Source organism: Anas platyrhynchos, chromosome 2 (genome assembly GCF_047663525.1).
Source record: "Anas platyrhynchos isolate ZD024472 breed Pekin duck chromosome 2, IASCAAS_PekinDuck_T2T, whole genome shotgun sequence".
Taxonomy (NCBI): domain Eukaryota; kingdom Metazoa; phylum Chordata; class Aves; order Anseriformes; family Anatidae; genus Anas; species Anas platyrhynchos.
The window spans coordinates 29,565,661-29,582,457 of record NC_092588.1 but is presented as its reverse complement, the minus strand read 5'-3'; the positions used below and the strand labels follow the sequence as shown (position 1 = coordinate 29,582,457).

General features: G+C 39.6%; 2 protein-coding genes across 2 annotated transcripts; both read right to left on the bottom strand.

The window, feature by feature from the left end:
* Positions 1 to 2,407: 2,407 nt before the first annotated feature.
* Positions 2,408 to 6,666, bottom strand: LOC101792815 (myelin P2 protein). The gene is made up of 4 exons (XM_005016419.6): positions 6,490 to 6,666; positions 4,595 to 4,767; positions 4,231 to 4,332; positions 2,408 to 2,661 (listed from the first exon to the last, which is right to left on the bottom strand). Exons 1-4 carry the CDS (start codon positions 6,560 to 6,562, stop codon positions 2,611 to 2,613), a joined length of 399 nt encoding a protein of 132 aa, XP_005016476.1. The 5' UTR covers positions 6,563 to 6,666; the 3' UTR covers positions 2,408 to 2,610.
* Positions 6,667 to 13,112: 6,446 nt separating this feature from the next.
* Positions 13,113 to 16,267, bottom strand: LOC101792626 (fatty acid-binding protein, adipocyte). The gene is given in 4 exon segments (NM_001310375.1): positions 13,113 to 13,163; positions 14,417 to 14,518; positions 14,736 to 14,908; positions 16,172 to 16,267. Coding segments are annotated over 4 exon segments (399 nt in total). The 5' UTR covers positions 16,245 to 16,267.
* Positions 16,268 to 16,797: the final 530 nt, after the last annotated feature.

The following is a 16,797-nucleotide window of genomic DNA, read 5'->3' as shown; positions in this document are numbered from 1 at the left end:
TGTAAAACGTTTAGGAAAGAAGAAAAACTGATTAAATGTAAGACACAAAATAGACCTTCAGACTACACCATTCATATTCACCCTAATTTCTTCTGGAGACTCTTAAGACTGCTCTACGGACTCCAGTATCCCAAAGCACACCACTTCTGAGCTGATTTCTACCACCTGCCTTATTGTTTTTGCCTTCAACACTATCAGTTCTGTTGCACTTTTCCTGTTTTGGAAAGTCCCCAGCTCACATGACATTTTGAAGTGACCTTTGTATAGCGTGAAAGTGCCAAATACTAGGATCCTAATAACAGATCTGCATTTCATTAGGAATTTTACAGCTACTACTATTTTAATCCCAAAACTCTGGAAAATTAAGTGCAATAAAAAAGTCCATACAGAGAACAGGAGAGAGAGAGACTGTGTAACAGAAAAGGAGAAGACGGTAAAGAAATGAATGAGGACTAGGTGAACTGTCTTTTTCTTTGTTTTTCAGTGCTGGAAAAAAAAAATGTACTAAAGTGAATGTTTATTTCCTTTTCTTGAGGAAATAAAAAGCTGAAAACAGATATTTTGTTGGAGAGGAAAATATTCCATTTAACCTCAGAGAAGCATTTACAGGTTGCTGCAGGAAAAGAAAAGGGAACGCAGTGACTTGCTTGCAGCAGTCACTACGCCTTTGCCTGTATCTCAGGGCTGGAGAAGAGTTGGGCCAGGGTGGGCAGCTCTGGCAGTCTTGGTGGGACTGTGCTACACTGCAAAGGGAGGGTATGAGGTAGCTACTGTGAAAAAACGCAGATTCATAAAAATGTAGTGCAAAAAAATCAGGCCATCACATACACTGCAGATTCTGAGCTGTAAGACATGCATTTTTCAGATCTCTGTTAAGAGTCTAGGAGAAAAAAAAAACAACAAGACATTCATGTGCAGCAGCAGTTCATGTTGTAGGGCTGGTTTTATGGAAGCCTGGCACACGGTCTTGAGTTAAAATCTGTGATTACAATCTGCTTGCAAATGATAATACAAGGGGAGCACTTTGCTTACAGTCCTTGTTACAGACACCAGGGACTTAGAGTGACAGAAACTCTGACACTCGCAAATGTGAATTTTAATATTAAGACTGAAGACGGGGAATTTGTTCCCCTCTCACCCCCCATTTAGGTTAGAGACCATCATAAATTTGTCCATAAATCCCCGGCCTTCTCTCATAGCTCATATTTTCTAGGATCCATCCTGTTTGCTTTCTGGCAGCTGCCACCAGTTGTTCTGCTCCTATATAAAAGTATATCCCAAGCTGGATCCAGTCTGTAGTTTTTCCAAGGATGTGTAGAGAAGAAAGGTGACCTTTACATTTTGCATTTACTTATGTCATTCTCCTCTTAATTTTCTGCTTCACCACACCAATTCAGATTCTGACATTCAGGATCTCACTTAGCATTGAGAATTCATGTTCTTGACTGTAAAACCAGTAGGAGAAAGTTCACATTAGCACTGCAGCTCCTAGCAAGCCAAAATAAACACATGAGTCTATCACAGTTATTTTAACCCCTAAGAGAAGGCAGAGAGAGTCCCACACGATGGCATGGAGGCAGTGACAAGGAATGAAATACTCCTCTTATGTAGTTGGGTGCTGTGGTATTACTGAATACCAGCCAATGGAAGCAAAAAATAATAAGCTACTACAATGGCTTTTTATTAAGTAGATTGTCTGTTTTTTCCTTAGTTAAAAGCACAGAGTAAGCACAATGAGAGGAATGAACAGCTTAGCTACTCAGCTGGGCTTAGCAGCAAATTCTACCCTTGAAATCTCCTTCGTGTGCTTAACAATAAACCCATGCATAAAAACTGTGCTAGAAGCAGGGTGGATTGCTCAGTGCTTTACGAAATGAAGCCCTCTAGCATTTAGATTTCTAGAGTTCATTCATACCTGCTCCAGATTTTGTTTCACAGCTCATGAGCTATTTGGCAGAGAAACATTATCCTGATAATTTATTTTTTTTATCCTGATACTTTTTTTCCCTGAAATAGCTGTTTTCTTCCAAGTAATGCCAGATACAAAAAAGTGATACCAAAAGGAGTATAAGCATTTTGGTATGAGAGTAAAACAAAGGTGCAGTAAAAGGATTAGGCTGAATCAATAAATCATCCTGCAAGTCAAAAACTGTTGTGGTAAAGATGATTTTCCCTGTAGGAACTATTCATCAATAAAATCATTTACAGGAAAGTAGTACTGTAGCTATGAGATGAGAAATTTTACACATACCAAGGAAGCAGTGTTAGCCCTCACCCAGAGGCAGATCGGTTGTATTTTAGTATTTTACGCATGAATGCTCCGACCACTTACGCAGACAGGAACAAGAGAAAAGATGGGCATCATCCAAGAAAGAAAAATCATTCATGTGCAGACAAACACTCAATTTCTTGTGTTGAGAAGCTTTTATTGAGTCACGACAATACTTTGGATTAGTCACACTATGGCTCTGGAATATCAAATTATAATGCAGTCATTTTCCCAATAAAAGTAAATAAGAAAATAAAGAAGCACAGTGCATGAGGCTTTGGTCACTGAACTAAGGTGAGTTTTAAGAGCCAGTCCCAGTCCGGTGCAGGGGGGGAGTTTCTTCACACTCTTTGGTAGACTCTAGTGCAGACAACCCCTTTCATGGCACACTCCTAAGGCACAAAAGAGAAGATTAACATAAAGCTCTCACTGGCAGACGGTGTGTCTGTTGCAGTATTTCTGTGGTCAGTGAAAATCCAGATGTCACATTTTAAATCTCTGTATTATTTTTAGGGCCGACAGCAAAGGTATAGTTATGTTGCAATAAGAGTGGTTTCTGTTTTAACAGCATCATACTTAATTAAGCATCATATAATGACAAATAGATTGCAAAATTAGGCTCAGCTTCCAAAAACAAATTTACCTTCCTTATTATTACTGGTTTGAGAGAAACGTCAGCACTGCCTAGTGTATCATTCCATGGCTCATGAACACTTTCAATTTTACAAACATATTTTTTGTGGAAGTAGAAGCAGCCTCTGTAGTTCAGAGGTCAGGCTTCTGGCCTACAAAACTTTGCACTCTTGAGTCACAAGATGTTTCTCCTGACCTTCTCACCCCGGTGGTTCTCAGCGGTTCCCTGTTACTCACAGCCACCAGGCAAGTGCGACAGAGGTGACAGGATGTGAGACAGACATCATTGGCCTGCAGAAAACGAGGCCTCCTCCACAGTCCTAGCTTAGACCAGAGGCAGGGCTCAGGGCACTGGTAGTAAAGGGACCCAACCTCTGCTCAGTACTTTCAAGATGTTTACATACTTGGAAAAATGGACACAGAAATACAGCCACAATAAGATGTGAAGGCATATAACTCTTCCCAGTGTAAGAAAGCTTAAAATAAAATGCAGTGTGAACAAGCTAGCATGTAAAGGCATAGTGCTGCTGTTAGTGAATAAATTGCCCGATCTAGTTTAGGTCCACTCTTTAAAAACTTAAATGAACAAAGCAATTCTTTTCATTCAGAAGTGAAAACTTAATTCCCTAAAATGTATTATCACACTGGCTTGGCTCCCCTGTGGCTTTTACGTGGCTGCTACAGAAAGGTAGGTTAAATGGAGAGTGAAGAAAGTCACTGCTTCACAGCCTCCATGAAGGACCTGGTCCTCTCAATGCTGAAGGCCCTTCAGAGAAGACATTAGGACCTGCTGGCCCCGCTGCACGTCAACATCACCGGCAGGATTAGGCATAGAGGTCTGACTTTCATGCAATTAAACCTCCAGTACCTATTGTGCTCACGCCAAAAAAAGCAAACAGAAGTGTGAACTGACTGGCACTGGTGAAAATAAATGTATGAAAAGGTGTGAAATCACTTTTCTAAGGCAGACAGGCTTCGTTCTGAAGATGGAAGAAAAAGAGACAGTACAGGGACAGAAGTATCTAGCTTGCAAAATTATTTTTTACATTTTCCAGGTTTTTGCTCTTTGAAAACCACATTTGTTTTAAGAATAACCTTGAGATCAGTAAATATGATCTCAACTCATGGCAGCGCTTCCAGTATAATCACTTTAATGACAATTTGCTGTTATGGGACAATATTTATTTCCTTCCAGCTTGTTTCCCTTTTTTCTCCATCGTTATTTCTCTCATAAGCCAAAATTGATAGTCTGCTTAAACAGAAGCAAACTGAAGACTCCATTCTTCTGACATCCAGCACTGTACAAGAAGCAAGAGCCTGGTACTTACCACCACCATTTTCCCATCAACCAGTCTTCTCTTTATTGTAGTTTCTTTGCCGTTCCACTTCTGCACTTGCACCAATGACCCTTTCTCCAAGGTTACAACACTCTATAAAGGCCAAGAGAAAAGTTTCAAACTGTAGTCCAAGCTTTGCAGGTAAGGGTAGCAATTCACTTTATGTTCAGCAAGATCCATGTTCTCTGCTAACAATAAACTTCTTACCATTGGTGTCAGCACCATGCTATTTCTTCTTTCATAGCTTTTCTTGAATAGCTTGGAAGTTTCTTAGTGCACTAATAGGGTAGGAAAAACTCCTCCTGGCTCTCTTCCAGGATATCAGAATCACTCAGAGATCATCAGCCCCCCTTACCTTAACTTTCCGGTCATCTGCTGTCGTTTCATCAAACTGCTGGCCCAGTTTGAAGGAGATCTCTGTATTTTTGAAGGTGCTTTCAGTTCTGATGTTTACTATGTCCCCTTTCATACTGATGATCACATCAGGCTTTGCCAAGCCACCTAGTTTTCGTGTAGCTAAGCCCACTCCTAGAAATCAGAAATATAATTGCCATTACTTTCAATACTTAAAGAGGTCTTATAAAAAAGGATGGAGAAGGACTCTTTACTCAGGTAGATAATGATAGGACAAGGGGGAATGGTCTTAAACTAAAAGAGAATAGACTTAGACTAGACATTACAAGTCCATTCTTCGCTGTAAGGTTAGAGAGGCACTGATACAGGTTGCCCAGAGAAATTGTGAATGCCCCATCCCTGCTGGTGTTCAAGGGGCCTTGGCCAACCTGATCCAGTGGATGACATCCCTGTCTATTGCAGGAGGGTTGAAGTTAGATGACCTTAGAGGTCCCTTCCAACCTAAGCCATTCTATGATTCTGTGATTCTACATTATAGAAAGCTAGAAACCCACTATCATTTCATAAAACTTCAGTGGAAAAATGAGGAACACTTTCTTCCTGGATACTATAATGCCTGCTTCGGATGGCACACTGGTTTTTCATACGAGGAAGCGCTGTGTTCAGAGGCAGCCCCAGTTGGTAGTGTGCACCTCCAGTAAGAAATAAAGATGTACATTAGCGTATCTCAGAAACTAGTGTACATTTAGCTAAGAAGAAACATAGGAGTTTACTAATGTGCATGTGCTTTTATAGAGATAGAATGGGTAGAAGAAAGAAAAAGGGACTGTTTCTCATAAAATCTTGATGAATTCCTTTTAAAATAAAAATTATTGAATAATATGAGAACCTGAACTTTCCTTAACCAGATGCATGGAAGAAACTGAATTCTGAACTGCCAATATGCTTTATTTATGAAAGCATCAAATACACTGGACAATTCCTAGGTTGCTACTAAGACCCCTTAAGGATCTTAACATTTAAACCTCAGTGAAAAAGACAAGTAAACTTTTAAGTAACGATTTATTGCTGTTTTATAAAAATGGAAAGGAGATAGCTATGGTTAGTTCACTTGTTAATGTTGTGCTATGCTCAAATTAAAACATCCATATCAAAGGAGATAATGTTATCAGTAAATTATAATACTATCTGCAGTAATTATTCAATGTTGAAACATTTCTGTTCAGGTCTTCAGAAAAATGTCTGTAGCTGGACTTGCATCCCACTTTTACTCTGGTTAATTAATTAACTGAAGTTCTTTTGTTACTCAGTTTAACATTTCAAATAAGGGGAATTAGTGTCTCAGTGGATCATTTATACAGCAAAAGAAATGCTCTAACTGACTGTCTGTGCACTTGCTATACAGGAATGAAGCCAGCATTAGAATAAAACACAATGCCTAATTTGTTACATTTCTGGCATTCCTCAGTAACAGATAGATTCATTCATAGGATTTAGACCTCTGAAACCAAAGTGTCATGAGACATCAGCTCCATTATATATTGTAAATTATCTCAAGTCATGAGTTTAACAGTGCAATGAAGAGAAACATAAAACAATGCTGCATCTCCTTAGATCCTTCACATTACAGACAAACAGAATAGATTAGGTCAGTTCAGTTAGACAGAGATGAATTTATAACGGTAATTCAGCACCTGCCTTTCTTTTTTTTTTTTCTCCCGTTTTAGTAAATGCTAAAGTAAATAAATGAAAGTATGCTAGAAAAATAATTAAAATGCCTATGCAGCCAGGAAGAAGACAGCATGCATGAGAAAAGCGTAAGACGAAGAACAGACATTCCCAAATGAAATTTATTAAATAAAATCAAATTAAAAAGTAGAATGCAACATCTCTCACCTAGTTCTTTCATATAGTCATCAAAATTTTCACTGGAGACAAGTTTCCAGGTTCCCACAAATCGGTTACACATCGTGTTGGCTTTGTGAGGCAGTGGTCCTGGAGAGAAAGGCAGCGGCCACAGAAGCTCTTGGTGGGAGTCAGAGAGATTGTGTGCCCGGCTCAGACCTCATTTGCCTCCTTTTAAAGATGCCCGGTCCCTGTAATGGTCAGGATGGGCCAATAGGAGAGGCAGGGCCAGGGAAGACAATGTGCACCTTGTCCAAGGCAGTCGTGTCAGTACCAAGGCTCCGGGTGACGCCTGCTTTGGCTTCCTCCACTGAATAGATCAGGACAGTGAGGTGCACATGCGGAAGGGGATGTGAGGCTATCACTGCAGCCATCGAGTAGTCTGGGGACTGCAGGGGGGCTGGAGCCACATGGAGATGCCAAGCACAAGAGTACTGTATCCCCATGAAATCCAACTCTGACTGTCCTCCCAATGCCATTCTGCTGCTATCACCATTACTACTGCCATCACCTCTATGACAGGTAAATCACAACCACATGGATTTAGGGTAAGAGTTGTTGAGAACCTGCTATATACATTTTTTTTTTTCTTGTTTTATGACTCATCACGGAAAGGATCTGTGTGTTTTATCCTTTTCAGACAGAATGGGATGCATCTGTCCTGTTTTCTGCCTTTGCATCAGAGCAAAGATCCCAAACTGTTGGTTGTTCCTCAAGTATACCCTAGAACGCACCAGAAAGAGAAGAAGCAGCCAAGCTTCACTGTCTCCCTTCTTCCACAAATAAAGGCAAGTTCAGAAGATCGGTGCATTCATGGAGCTCAGCTCTATAGGGTTTATCCTTAGCTCAAAGCCAATTGGTGAGAGGTGAGCAGTCTTACTGGCTTGGGAAGAAGGCATATACTGTTCTCTTTTTGCCTCTCTGCACTTGCATAGTTAGTTTTTGTAGAGTTAAATGAAGATTTAAGCCAGTGCAGTCTTGGCCTTGTATTCAAATGTTTCTTACTGTCATGAGATTTCTTCAGGTTTCCTTGCTGTCATGAAGGGTGATGGTGACTTCTGTGCCATGTGAAGCAGAGAGGGATGCTCAGGCCAAACACCTTCTGCCTTCAGATGAGGAGACAAAAAATCTACCTCCTAAATGTCTTCTTCCAGTGGTGTTATTGCATGGATTAGAATGGGTCTGTGTGCCTCTGTTATTACATTTATTATCTAAACTTTCACAGAATCACAGGTCTGGGAAACCTGTGCCAGTAAAGAAGTGCTTCCAGATGTTTAGAGGGAGAGTTTCAGTTTTTGCCCATTGCGTCTTGTACTTTCCCTGGGCACCACTGAAAAGAACTTGGCTCTGTCTTCTTTGCACCCTCCCTTCAGGTACCTATATCCAATGATAAGAGCCCCAGAGCCTTCCCTTCTTCAGACTGAACGATCCTAGCTCTCGTACCCTATCGTCATAGGAGAGGTGCTCCAGACCCTTCATCACCTTAATAATCCTTCATTGGAGTCTCTCTATGTTGTGGTTTAACCCAGCCAGCAGCTAAACACCACACAGCCGTTCACTCACCCTCCCCCCTCCCTCTCTGGGATGGAGGAGAGAAATGGGAAAGTGAAGCCCTAGTACTGAGGAGACCAGCACTGGATCCAGCACTCCAGATGTGGCTTCACTAATGCCGACCAGAGGGAAAGGATCACCTCCCTCAACTTGCTGGCGACATGCCTCTTAATGCAGCCCAGAATACCATCAGCACTCTTAGCAGAAAGGATGCTCCTGGCTCATGTTCAACTCCACAAGGAACCCTGAAGCTTTTTCTGAAACACTGAGTTGAAAAGTTTTTTTTTTGTTTGTCTTTGTTTTGTTTTGTTTTGTTTTGTTTTTTCAACGTACATTTAGAACTGTTGTCTTGTAGTTAGTGAAAACCAGTCACAAAGGACAAATCCATAAACCATGTGTACAATTGACAGGCAAGAATTGTAAGCATTGTAATTCAAGACACCTCAAAGTATATGAAACTATTGTAAGACCACATCAAGTGTAATACTGTCCCCCTGTCTAAACCACCTTCACTATTACTTGCTGTGATAGGATTGTGAAAGTGAAAGGATTAAATAGCTTCTTTCCTATTTGTATGAACAATAGTTCACTAACAGTTCAATAAAAAATGTCTTTTTGTCATGAATAAACTTTCTGAGCTGGGGCCATGTATGGGCACTTCTCAGATCTTTATTGCAAAGAAAGGAGTGAAAGAGTGAAATGGAGCTGATGCTGGGACAAGATAGGTAAGGTTTGGATCTTGTATTGAAAGCTGTCATATGTAGGAAGGAGAACATGCTTAAACAGGAAAATGGTACAACTTGAGTAGGGAAAATAATGTAATCTCTGGATTATTCTGTGACTGTGTGGAAAAGTCTTAAATTATAAATGTTGTTTGTATATGCAAAATGTTTTTATTCCATCAGTCATAAGATGAACAAGGGTAAGTTGACCAGAACTTCCTATTACTGCTCAGATCTAATTACAGTTCAGTGTAAGGGTATAAAGTCCAGAGTGATTAAAAATGAAAATAAAATAAAAAAAAAAAGAAATAATTATTATTTTCTCCTGCACAGTAGGAAGCAGATGCTGTGTCTCTAAAATGCAAATAAATGTCAATTTGTGAAGGTGTTGTCCAAACAATGTTCTTCTAAAGCAGAGATGCATTATATTATATTTAGTGTAAAGAATAGCTAGGTCTTTTATCCAATCTCTGGAAATGAGAAAACCCCTTCTAAATGAAACTATCCATTATTTCTCAAGGAATAATAGGAAAATATTCAACCGTTGCTCCTCAGGCATTCTTTGTTCTTTCATTTAATTGTCTTTTCCACATAAAGGCACTTTAGCAAGACAAGGCTGATGCCTTTGGGAAATAAAAGATGATTGGGACATTGTAAAATCAGGCTCAAAGAAATTCAAGAAGAGCAAATCAGTCAGAATAGAACAGCTATACTGCAGTACCAGTAGCCTTAAGAACAAAAGTGACAGAGAATTATTTATACAGACAAAAACCCCAGTCTTAAGCAGTCTCAAACAATGTTGACATTGCTACCATCTATCTCTTTGTCACTAAGAAAAATCATCACTTTCATTTAAAGGACTTACAATCTAGAAAGAAGAAGAGCAGGGAATTAGTTCTTCAGTAGAAATAATAACTATGGAAAGCAATCTTTTCAAGTGTAAAGAAAAAAAGTGGCAAGGATTGTGTGTACATGTGATGAGACGGAGCTTTGAATCTCCCTTTTTTTCTTGTGGTTCAAATAAAACAGGATTTGAAATCAATACACTTGGAGATTGTGAAGCAGAATTAGAGATAAAACCCGATAAAAATAGAGAGATAAGAACATAAGGAGAATTTTAAAAGAAACATAAAAAATACTTTACAAAAAGTAAATTTATGTTAACTTCATTAAATGAAATATGATAGGGGCACATTTCACCCCAACAAAGTCTTAATTAAATTATATGGGGAGTAATCAACAAAACAGAAATAAAAGCAGAGAGTGGAGGCCAAATGCCTGCCTTGCCTAAAGGACACTAGGGATGTTTGGACACTGACGCCAGGGAGCTGAGGGACCAACTGTGAACATGAGGCCAGCGGTCTGCCCTTCCCAATAGCTGCATTTGGCGGTGTGAGCAGCCTTTCGTCTCCTTAGCTGGGCCACCCCAGGAGACCAGACCAAGACTGCTCAGGCCAAGGGGACGGGTAGCAGATCTGGGTTTGCACTGGTCTTGGCAGAGCCGCGTGCAGAAGTATGCCGAGTTCCTTCCAGTTGAAACCAAGAATGAAAAGAAAAACAGAGAAGTAACAGAAAGGTCAAAGAACAGAATAAGCCTTGCTTCATCCTTCTCTTAAGCTGCTGAAAATCTGTAGGCATGAGTCCTCTTCCCCTCTGGTCATCCAAGACCACTCCTGTAAAGAAGGAGTCAGCCAATACACTAACGGGTAAAAATCCCCTCTTAGCATTCAGGGGTGCCAATTGAAGCCTATGGGTTCTGTGAGATCCTTTTTTTTTAAGAAAGGAATGCTGTGGAATGGTTTCTGATTTTTGGAGAACAGTTCAGTACTTCAGAAGGGAGATGGGAACCTGTGCTGCTCTGCAGGTGAGGCAAGACACTGATCTGCCTTTTCTCCTTGAAAGGCATATTGTCACCTCCATCTACGAATGAGAGAGCACATATTTGTTTGAAAGAGAAAAAGAAATATCTCTGTTTACTCAAGATATTATTGGGCCGCTGTCTTTTTTAGAGAGTAAGTTTTGGACTTGTTTAGAGAGAGAATTGCAGACATGTTCACAGTCTAAAAAAAGCATCACTAATCCTTCATTATGGTGCTAGCCCAAAAAAAGTTTGTCATTACATCACTTCATTGAAAATCCTAGCACCTCAAGTTTTAAATGTTGTTGTCGTTTCAATTAACAAGCCTGGTCTTTGATTCATTCACCAAGTCTGAATTTAGATAATAAAATAAATGATGATGATTTCAGAAAAGATTAGCTTCCTCTTTGAAAAATTGTATGATACAATTGCCACTGCATGATTTATTTAAAGTGGAAGATTTGGGGGAAGTAAAGGTTGCTGTATTAATATTGGCAATTTGACCTCTGAAATAAAAAGTTTCTGTAACTGTGGACAATGAGAGATCATAGAATCATAGAATCACTAGGGTTGGAAAAGACCTGCAAGATCGTCTCGTCCAACCGTACCCCTACCTCCAATATCACCCACTAAACCATGTCCCTAAGCACCACGTCCAACCTCTCCTTAAACACCCCCAGGGATGGTGACTGCACCACTTCCCAGTGCAACCCGTTCCAATGCCTGACTGCTCTTTCTGAGAAGAAATGTGTCCTCATTTCCAACCTAAACCTTCCCTAGCACAACTTGAGGCCATTCTCTCTAGTCCTATCACTAGTTACCTGTGAGAAGAGGCTGACCCACAGCTCCCCACCACTTCCCTTCAGGTAGTTGTAGAGCATGGGCTGATACTCAAGATTTATTTAGTTTATTTATCATCTCCCAGTGGCAGGTTTTCTGCTACTACACTGTATTTTTATCCCATTTTTCAAAAGTAATTTTGTGCTAGGTAGATTGAGTACTATATACATGGGACATAATTCCTAAAACATAATTCCTTCTCCTACGCAACAGCTGTTCTTAAAGCAGATGACATTTCAAAACCAGTGAAACCATATTAAAATCAGAGGGCTGTTCATGACTCTTTTAACATTTTTAATTTTTTGCAGAATTTGCGGATGGTCTTTTAGAACTTTTAAATGACTTCTTAGTTCATCTGGAGGGCAGAAACTCTTCTTTTTCTTTTCCTTTCTCTAGCAATATTAATAGAGCAGAAACTTGGGAACAGTCTGACTCATACAGAAGGAAGTCCAAGTATATGAGGTCTGTGCTGCTGGCAGTAAGGTCCCAGCACTGTCGTCTCTGACAACTGACCTCAGTAATGCCAGGAATATATGGAATTTGGTTCACAAGAGGTTAACTTAATCATACAGCTTGAGATACACTATTTTGCCCATGTTGTGATTACTGCACACCTTTTCAGATTCTCCTTGTTCAGGTCTAGGGAAACCTAGACTTCCTAATTTTTTTGTCTTCTGTTTGAGTTAAGAATTCAGGGCTTCTGTGGACATGAAGTTTTGAAATTGGTGGCAAAAGAAAAGGGTAATTCAAGAATAAAAGGAGTTGAAAAATCTGGTGTCTAAGGGGCTTTGCATCTAGAGGGGTTCGTGTTCCCATGGAAGTTTTCTCTAACAGGTGTAAAACACAAAGACTGGTTTAACCTAATGACCTAGTAGAAAATGAATATAGGAAATAAAGTAGGTTGCAACACTATAAAACCTTTAGGCATTTTAGTAGGCCTGAGGGCACTTTCTAAGTTAAGATTTTTTAGTTAATGGTTTTTGTCTACTCCAGAACAAGAGAGATATGAAGGTAAGGCAGATTAGCAATATAAACAAAGCTGAGAGCTTTGATTTCACTTCAGGTGGATTGGGACAAGATCAAACCACTTCAGATCACCCCCAGATTTTAAATTTTCAGCATTTGTATGGTCTCCAAAACCATAGTCCTGTGTGAGGTGCCAGGTTGCCTGCTCACATTCAAAGCCGATGCTGGGTTTGTGGGCACGTTAGCCACAAGCTCCTTGCAGTCAGTAGCCCATACACAGCATTCATCAGATGATGGTTTGTATCTAGGTCTACGTCTGTCTCCATTACACAACAAATAGCACTCACTGGATCATCTCTGACCCCCATTCTACGGTGAGATGGGTCACAGTTACCAAGCGTGGCATGGGATTTCATACAATACTGCCCATACAGCTCTGTCCCCGTGGTGCATCCCCCCCCAAAGGCCCTTTCTGACAAACTCCAGCACAAGCCCAGGTTGTAGAAAGCAGAACATTTTATTGAATAGCCATAACAAATTAAACTAGCTGCATATAATTGCTTCGGAATATATCTGTAAAAAGTGCAGTTCTCTTCAAAATGTATTTGTGGAGTTTTTCTCCTTCAGTGAAGTTTTTCCTCAGCTTTAAGCATTTGTCCTGTCTGAAGATGGCTTCTTCATGCCTTTTCATAAACTCTTTTGCTGGTAACATTATTCATGGTGCATTCCTGAAAAAAAAAAAAAAAAGTAAATTTAATCAGCTTTTAAGTCTCATGGCATGTCTGTTAGTCAGAAGGTAGAGAAATGCTTATCCACTGAAAGCCAGTGTAAAAATGAATTTGCATTTCTCCTCCTTCAAAAACAATTGCCAAAACAATGAAACTCAAGTTTGAGTGCTTCAGAAAGAAAAGTCTAAAATATTTCTTAGAAGTATAGAACTGAAAGACTATCAGTTTCAGCTTCCTCCAGATTTCTAATCCCCCCATTTTATAGCCCCCAAAGAAGGCTCTTGGGACTTTCATGGAGGGTGAGTGGACTCTGGACTTGGGCAGTAGTCTCTTTTCCTCTCACCTTTTGTAGCTGTGGCTTGTGTTCTTCACACACGTACACAACACACACACAGAGTCCTACATGACTTGCTGCTGCTTGTGTCAGCCTCTGCATGTCAGGCTCTGTCCTCATCTTTTTTTTTCCACTAGATCAAACTGTTTTCTTCAATCTTTCCTAATCTTTCCTAAAGTTGTTATTAACAACTATTTCTATTTATTCTCCTTTGCTCTTTATCCAAATAAATTTAAATACTAAATTTGTGGACACATCTTTTTCTCTATGGGAGGGAGAACTCTTCAGGAATTTCATGTTCATTCATAGTTTTGTAACATGTAGGAATCATAGCTGCCTTTCATGAACACATTTTTAGTCCCCTCCCAGATATTTCAAAGCATCTTTTCTAAAAGTGGAGAGCAGCTCTGGGAAACCCCAAACTGCAGCTGAGCCTCACAGTCACCAAGCACATCTGCCCAGACAATGCCAACTAAAGGAGACCTAGCTTTCTTTCTTCCTTTCTTTCTTCCTTTCTTTTTCTTTCTTCCCTTCTCTCTCTCTCTTCCTCTCTCTTCTGGAGTGGAACAGAAGGAGCATTTTGTGTCAGCATAGAGCAAGTGCACATAATATAAGCTTCGCTAACGCATCCTCTATTCTGTACAGGACTTTAAAACTAAGATATATAAAAGTTTCCCTAATAGGGATGGTTTATTTGCCTTACTCTTCCCTAACCATGTCTTGCTCTGAATGGAAAGCAAGCACCTCTATACCATAAGTTTAACACCACATGCTCCAGACTTATTCAGAGAAACTTCTCACTCAGTGTACAGACTATTCAAATGTTTTCATTCCCCATATTTGAGTCCAATGTAATACATCCACCAGACAAGAATTCTGCACAAGGAATTCTGTGATTAGACAACAAAAAAGAACTCACCACCACCAGGTTCCCATCCACCACTTTCCTCTTTATGATAGTCTCTTTGCCATCCCACTTCTGCACCTGCTTCAGTGAGCCATTTTCTAAGGTTATGACGTTCTGTTGAAGAAAAAAGATAAGTGTGGCCTTTTGATTGGGGTGCTATGGACTGAAGAGAAGACTGTTTCCATGTCCAAGCAGTCGTAAAGTAAAAAGGATTCTTTGCATGCTTACCTCTGAAGGCATCATTTCAACAGTGAATGTCAAAACCATGACTCCTCCTGCTCTGACATCCCCTTTGAGAGATTTAGTTGGAAAATGCCATTTTTAGACTCACCTTTGTTTTTCTGTCATCTGCTGTGGTCTCATCAAACTCTTCACCCAACTTGAAAGAGATCTCTGTATTTTTGAAGGTACTTTCTGATTTGATGGTTATCACATCACCATTTATGCTGATGGTTACATTGGGCTTGGCCACACCAGCCATTTTCCTGGTAGCAAATCCCACACCTGCAAATAAGAAAGGACACCATGAAAGTTTTATCTCTAGTTAGTGTTCTTATCTTATATGGAAAAAGAAAAAAAAAAAAAAAAAAGACTTCAGTGTTACTTTTCATTTTCTGAATTATTTATTAATCCTATGTTGCAGAAGTTCTTTTGTGACATCCAACTAGCTGTAATGTTTATAGACCAAGCCAAGTGGGATGACATAAGGAAATTGTCTTCTGTCATTGACAGAGTAGCAAAAACAACATTTTGAAGACTGACACAAAATTTTAATGCTAAATATTCACATATGTACTTGCTCCATATTACCACAATGGTTTATACACTAATTTGTATGCTAACTACAGCTAAAAACAAATAAGCAGAAATATATGAGTTTCTAAGCCACAAAACCAACCAAACAAAAAACACTTAAATCACAGATATATTTGTCAGTGGCTGTGCTGAATAAAAGGAAATGATTAAGAAATAGCTGGCAACAGTTGTCCTGATTAAATCTGGGCTAAAGATTAAGAGTGCTAGAGTCTCGCTGAAAGCTGTCCGAGTGCTGCAGAAGTCTCAGTGAGTATTTTACTCATAATCTCCAGATAACACCCCCAGATTTTTAGCATGTATGGATCCAGTCAGTGCAAGTTACCTCATACATCTCCTACTCTACAAGAATATGAACACCTTTTAAACCCTATTTTAATTCTAACCGTGAAGTTTACACCTTTAGAGACGAGTGTTATTCCTCAAATCTTTTGCAAGTATCTGCATGAATCCATGCAAATTTATTTGTTAATATTCACCAGAGGCAGCCACAGAGCTTCATTCACTCTAAACAGGCATGACAATTAGTCAGTGTCCTAGTCCAAGAGCAATATAATGAAATTTAGGTGTGTTGCTCTTAGACATGGAGAAGCTTGCTGCATTCTAGCATTATACCACTTTGTATCTCCAAAGGATAAAAGCAAATCCACATAAAATGCTGCAGTAAGGTGTTTTACTTCCATTTATAGCACTACTAAGTAGGCATGCATAGACTTGGCTTACCTGAAACTATTCCTTGCAATTAAGGTTTTTCTTAAATAACAGGAATGTGACAACACTAATCCAAACAGCAAAGGTCTCCAGTATAACACTGTCTAATCAAACTAGTTGGACTAAAAACCCCTTGATAAACAGCAGACCCAGAAAAAAAAAAAAAAAAGAGTAAAGAATAAAGTTCAAATTCAGCATTCCTTCCCTTTCCCAGATATAACAACTCCAAAATACAATTCTCACCCAGCTCTTTCATATAGTCCTCAAAGTTTTCACTAGAAAGAAGCTTCCAGGTACCCACAAAGTGGTCACACATTTTGTCAGGCTGGATAGGAGTCTTCCACAGGATCAAGCAGAAATGCAAGACGGGAAGATAGTATGAGCTCAAGGAGATGAGGAGTTATCTTTAAAAAGGAGCCTTGGCCACATGATGCTCTAGGATGACCAATGAAGAGGGAGTCCCAGTGCCCAGAGTTTTCCTTCCTCCCCTGCCCCTCCTTTGCCAGTAGGTCATAGTGCTATTATTCATATGCCCTTACTGGTACAAAGATCACTGTCATGTTTTTATTTAATTATTTTTATAATTCAAGAATGCTCCACCTTAAAGACAAATATTTAAGTCATATTGTCTATGAGAAGAAAAAAGTTAGGTTCAACCCACAGAGGGCATGTTCTCTCCGATATTCTTTTCTTTCATTTCAGTCTTCCATATCAAATGAAAATTCCTACACTGCAAGATCTAAAGTGCTTGTTGAGATAATTAAATTTGCTTTTTGCATAACTACAGTCTGAGATTTTCTCCAAAGAGGCACAGAACTACATGAAGAAGTTGATGTGGGGGCAGAAAGAGGGAGTGCTGGTGGCTGTAG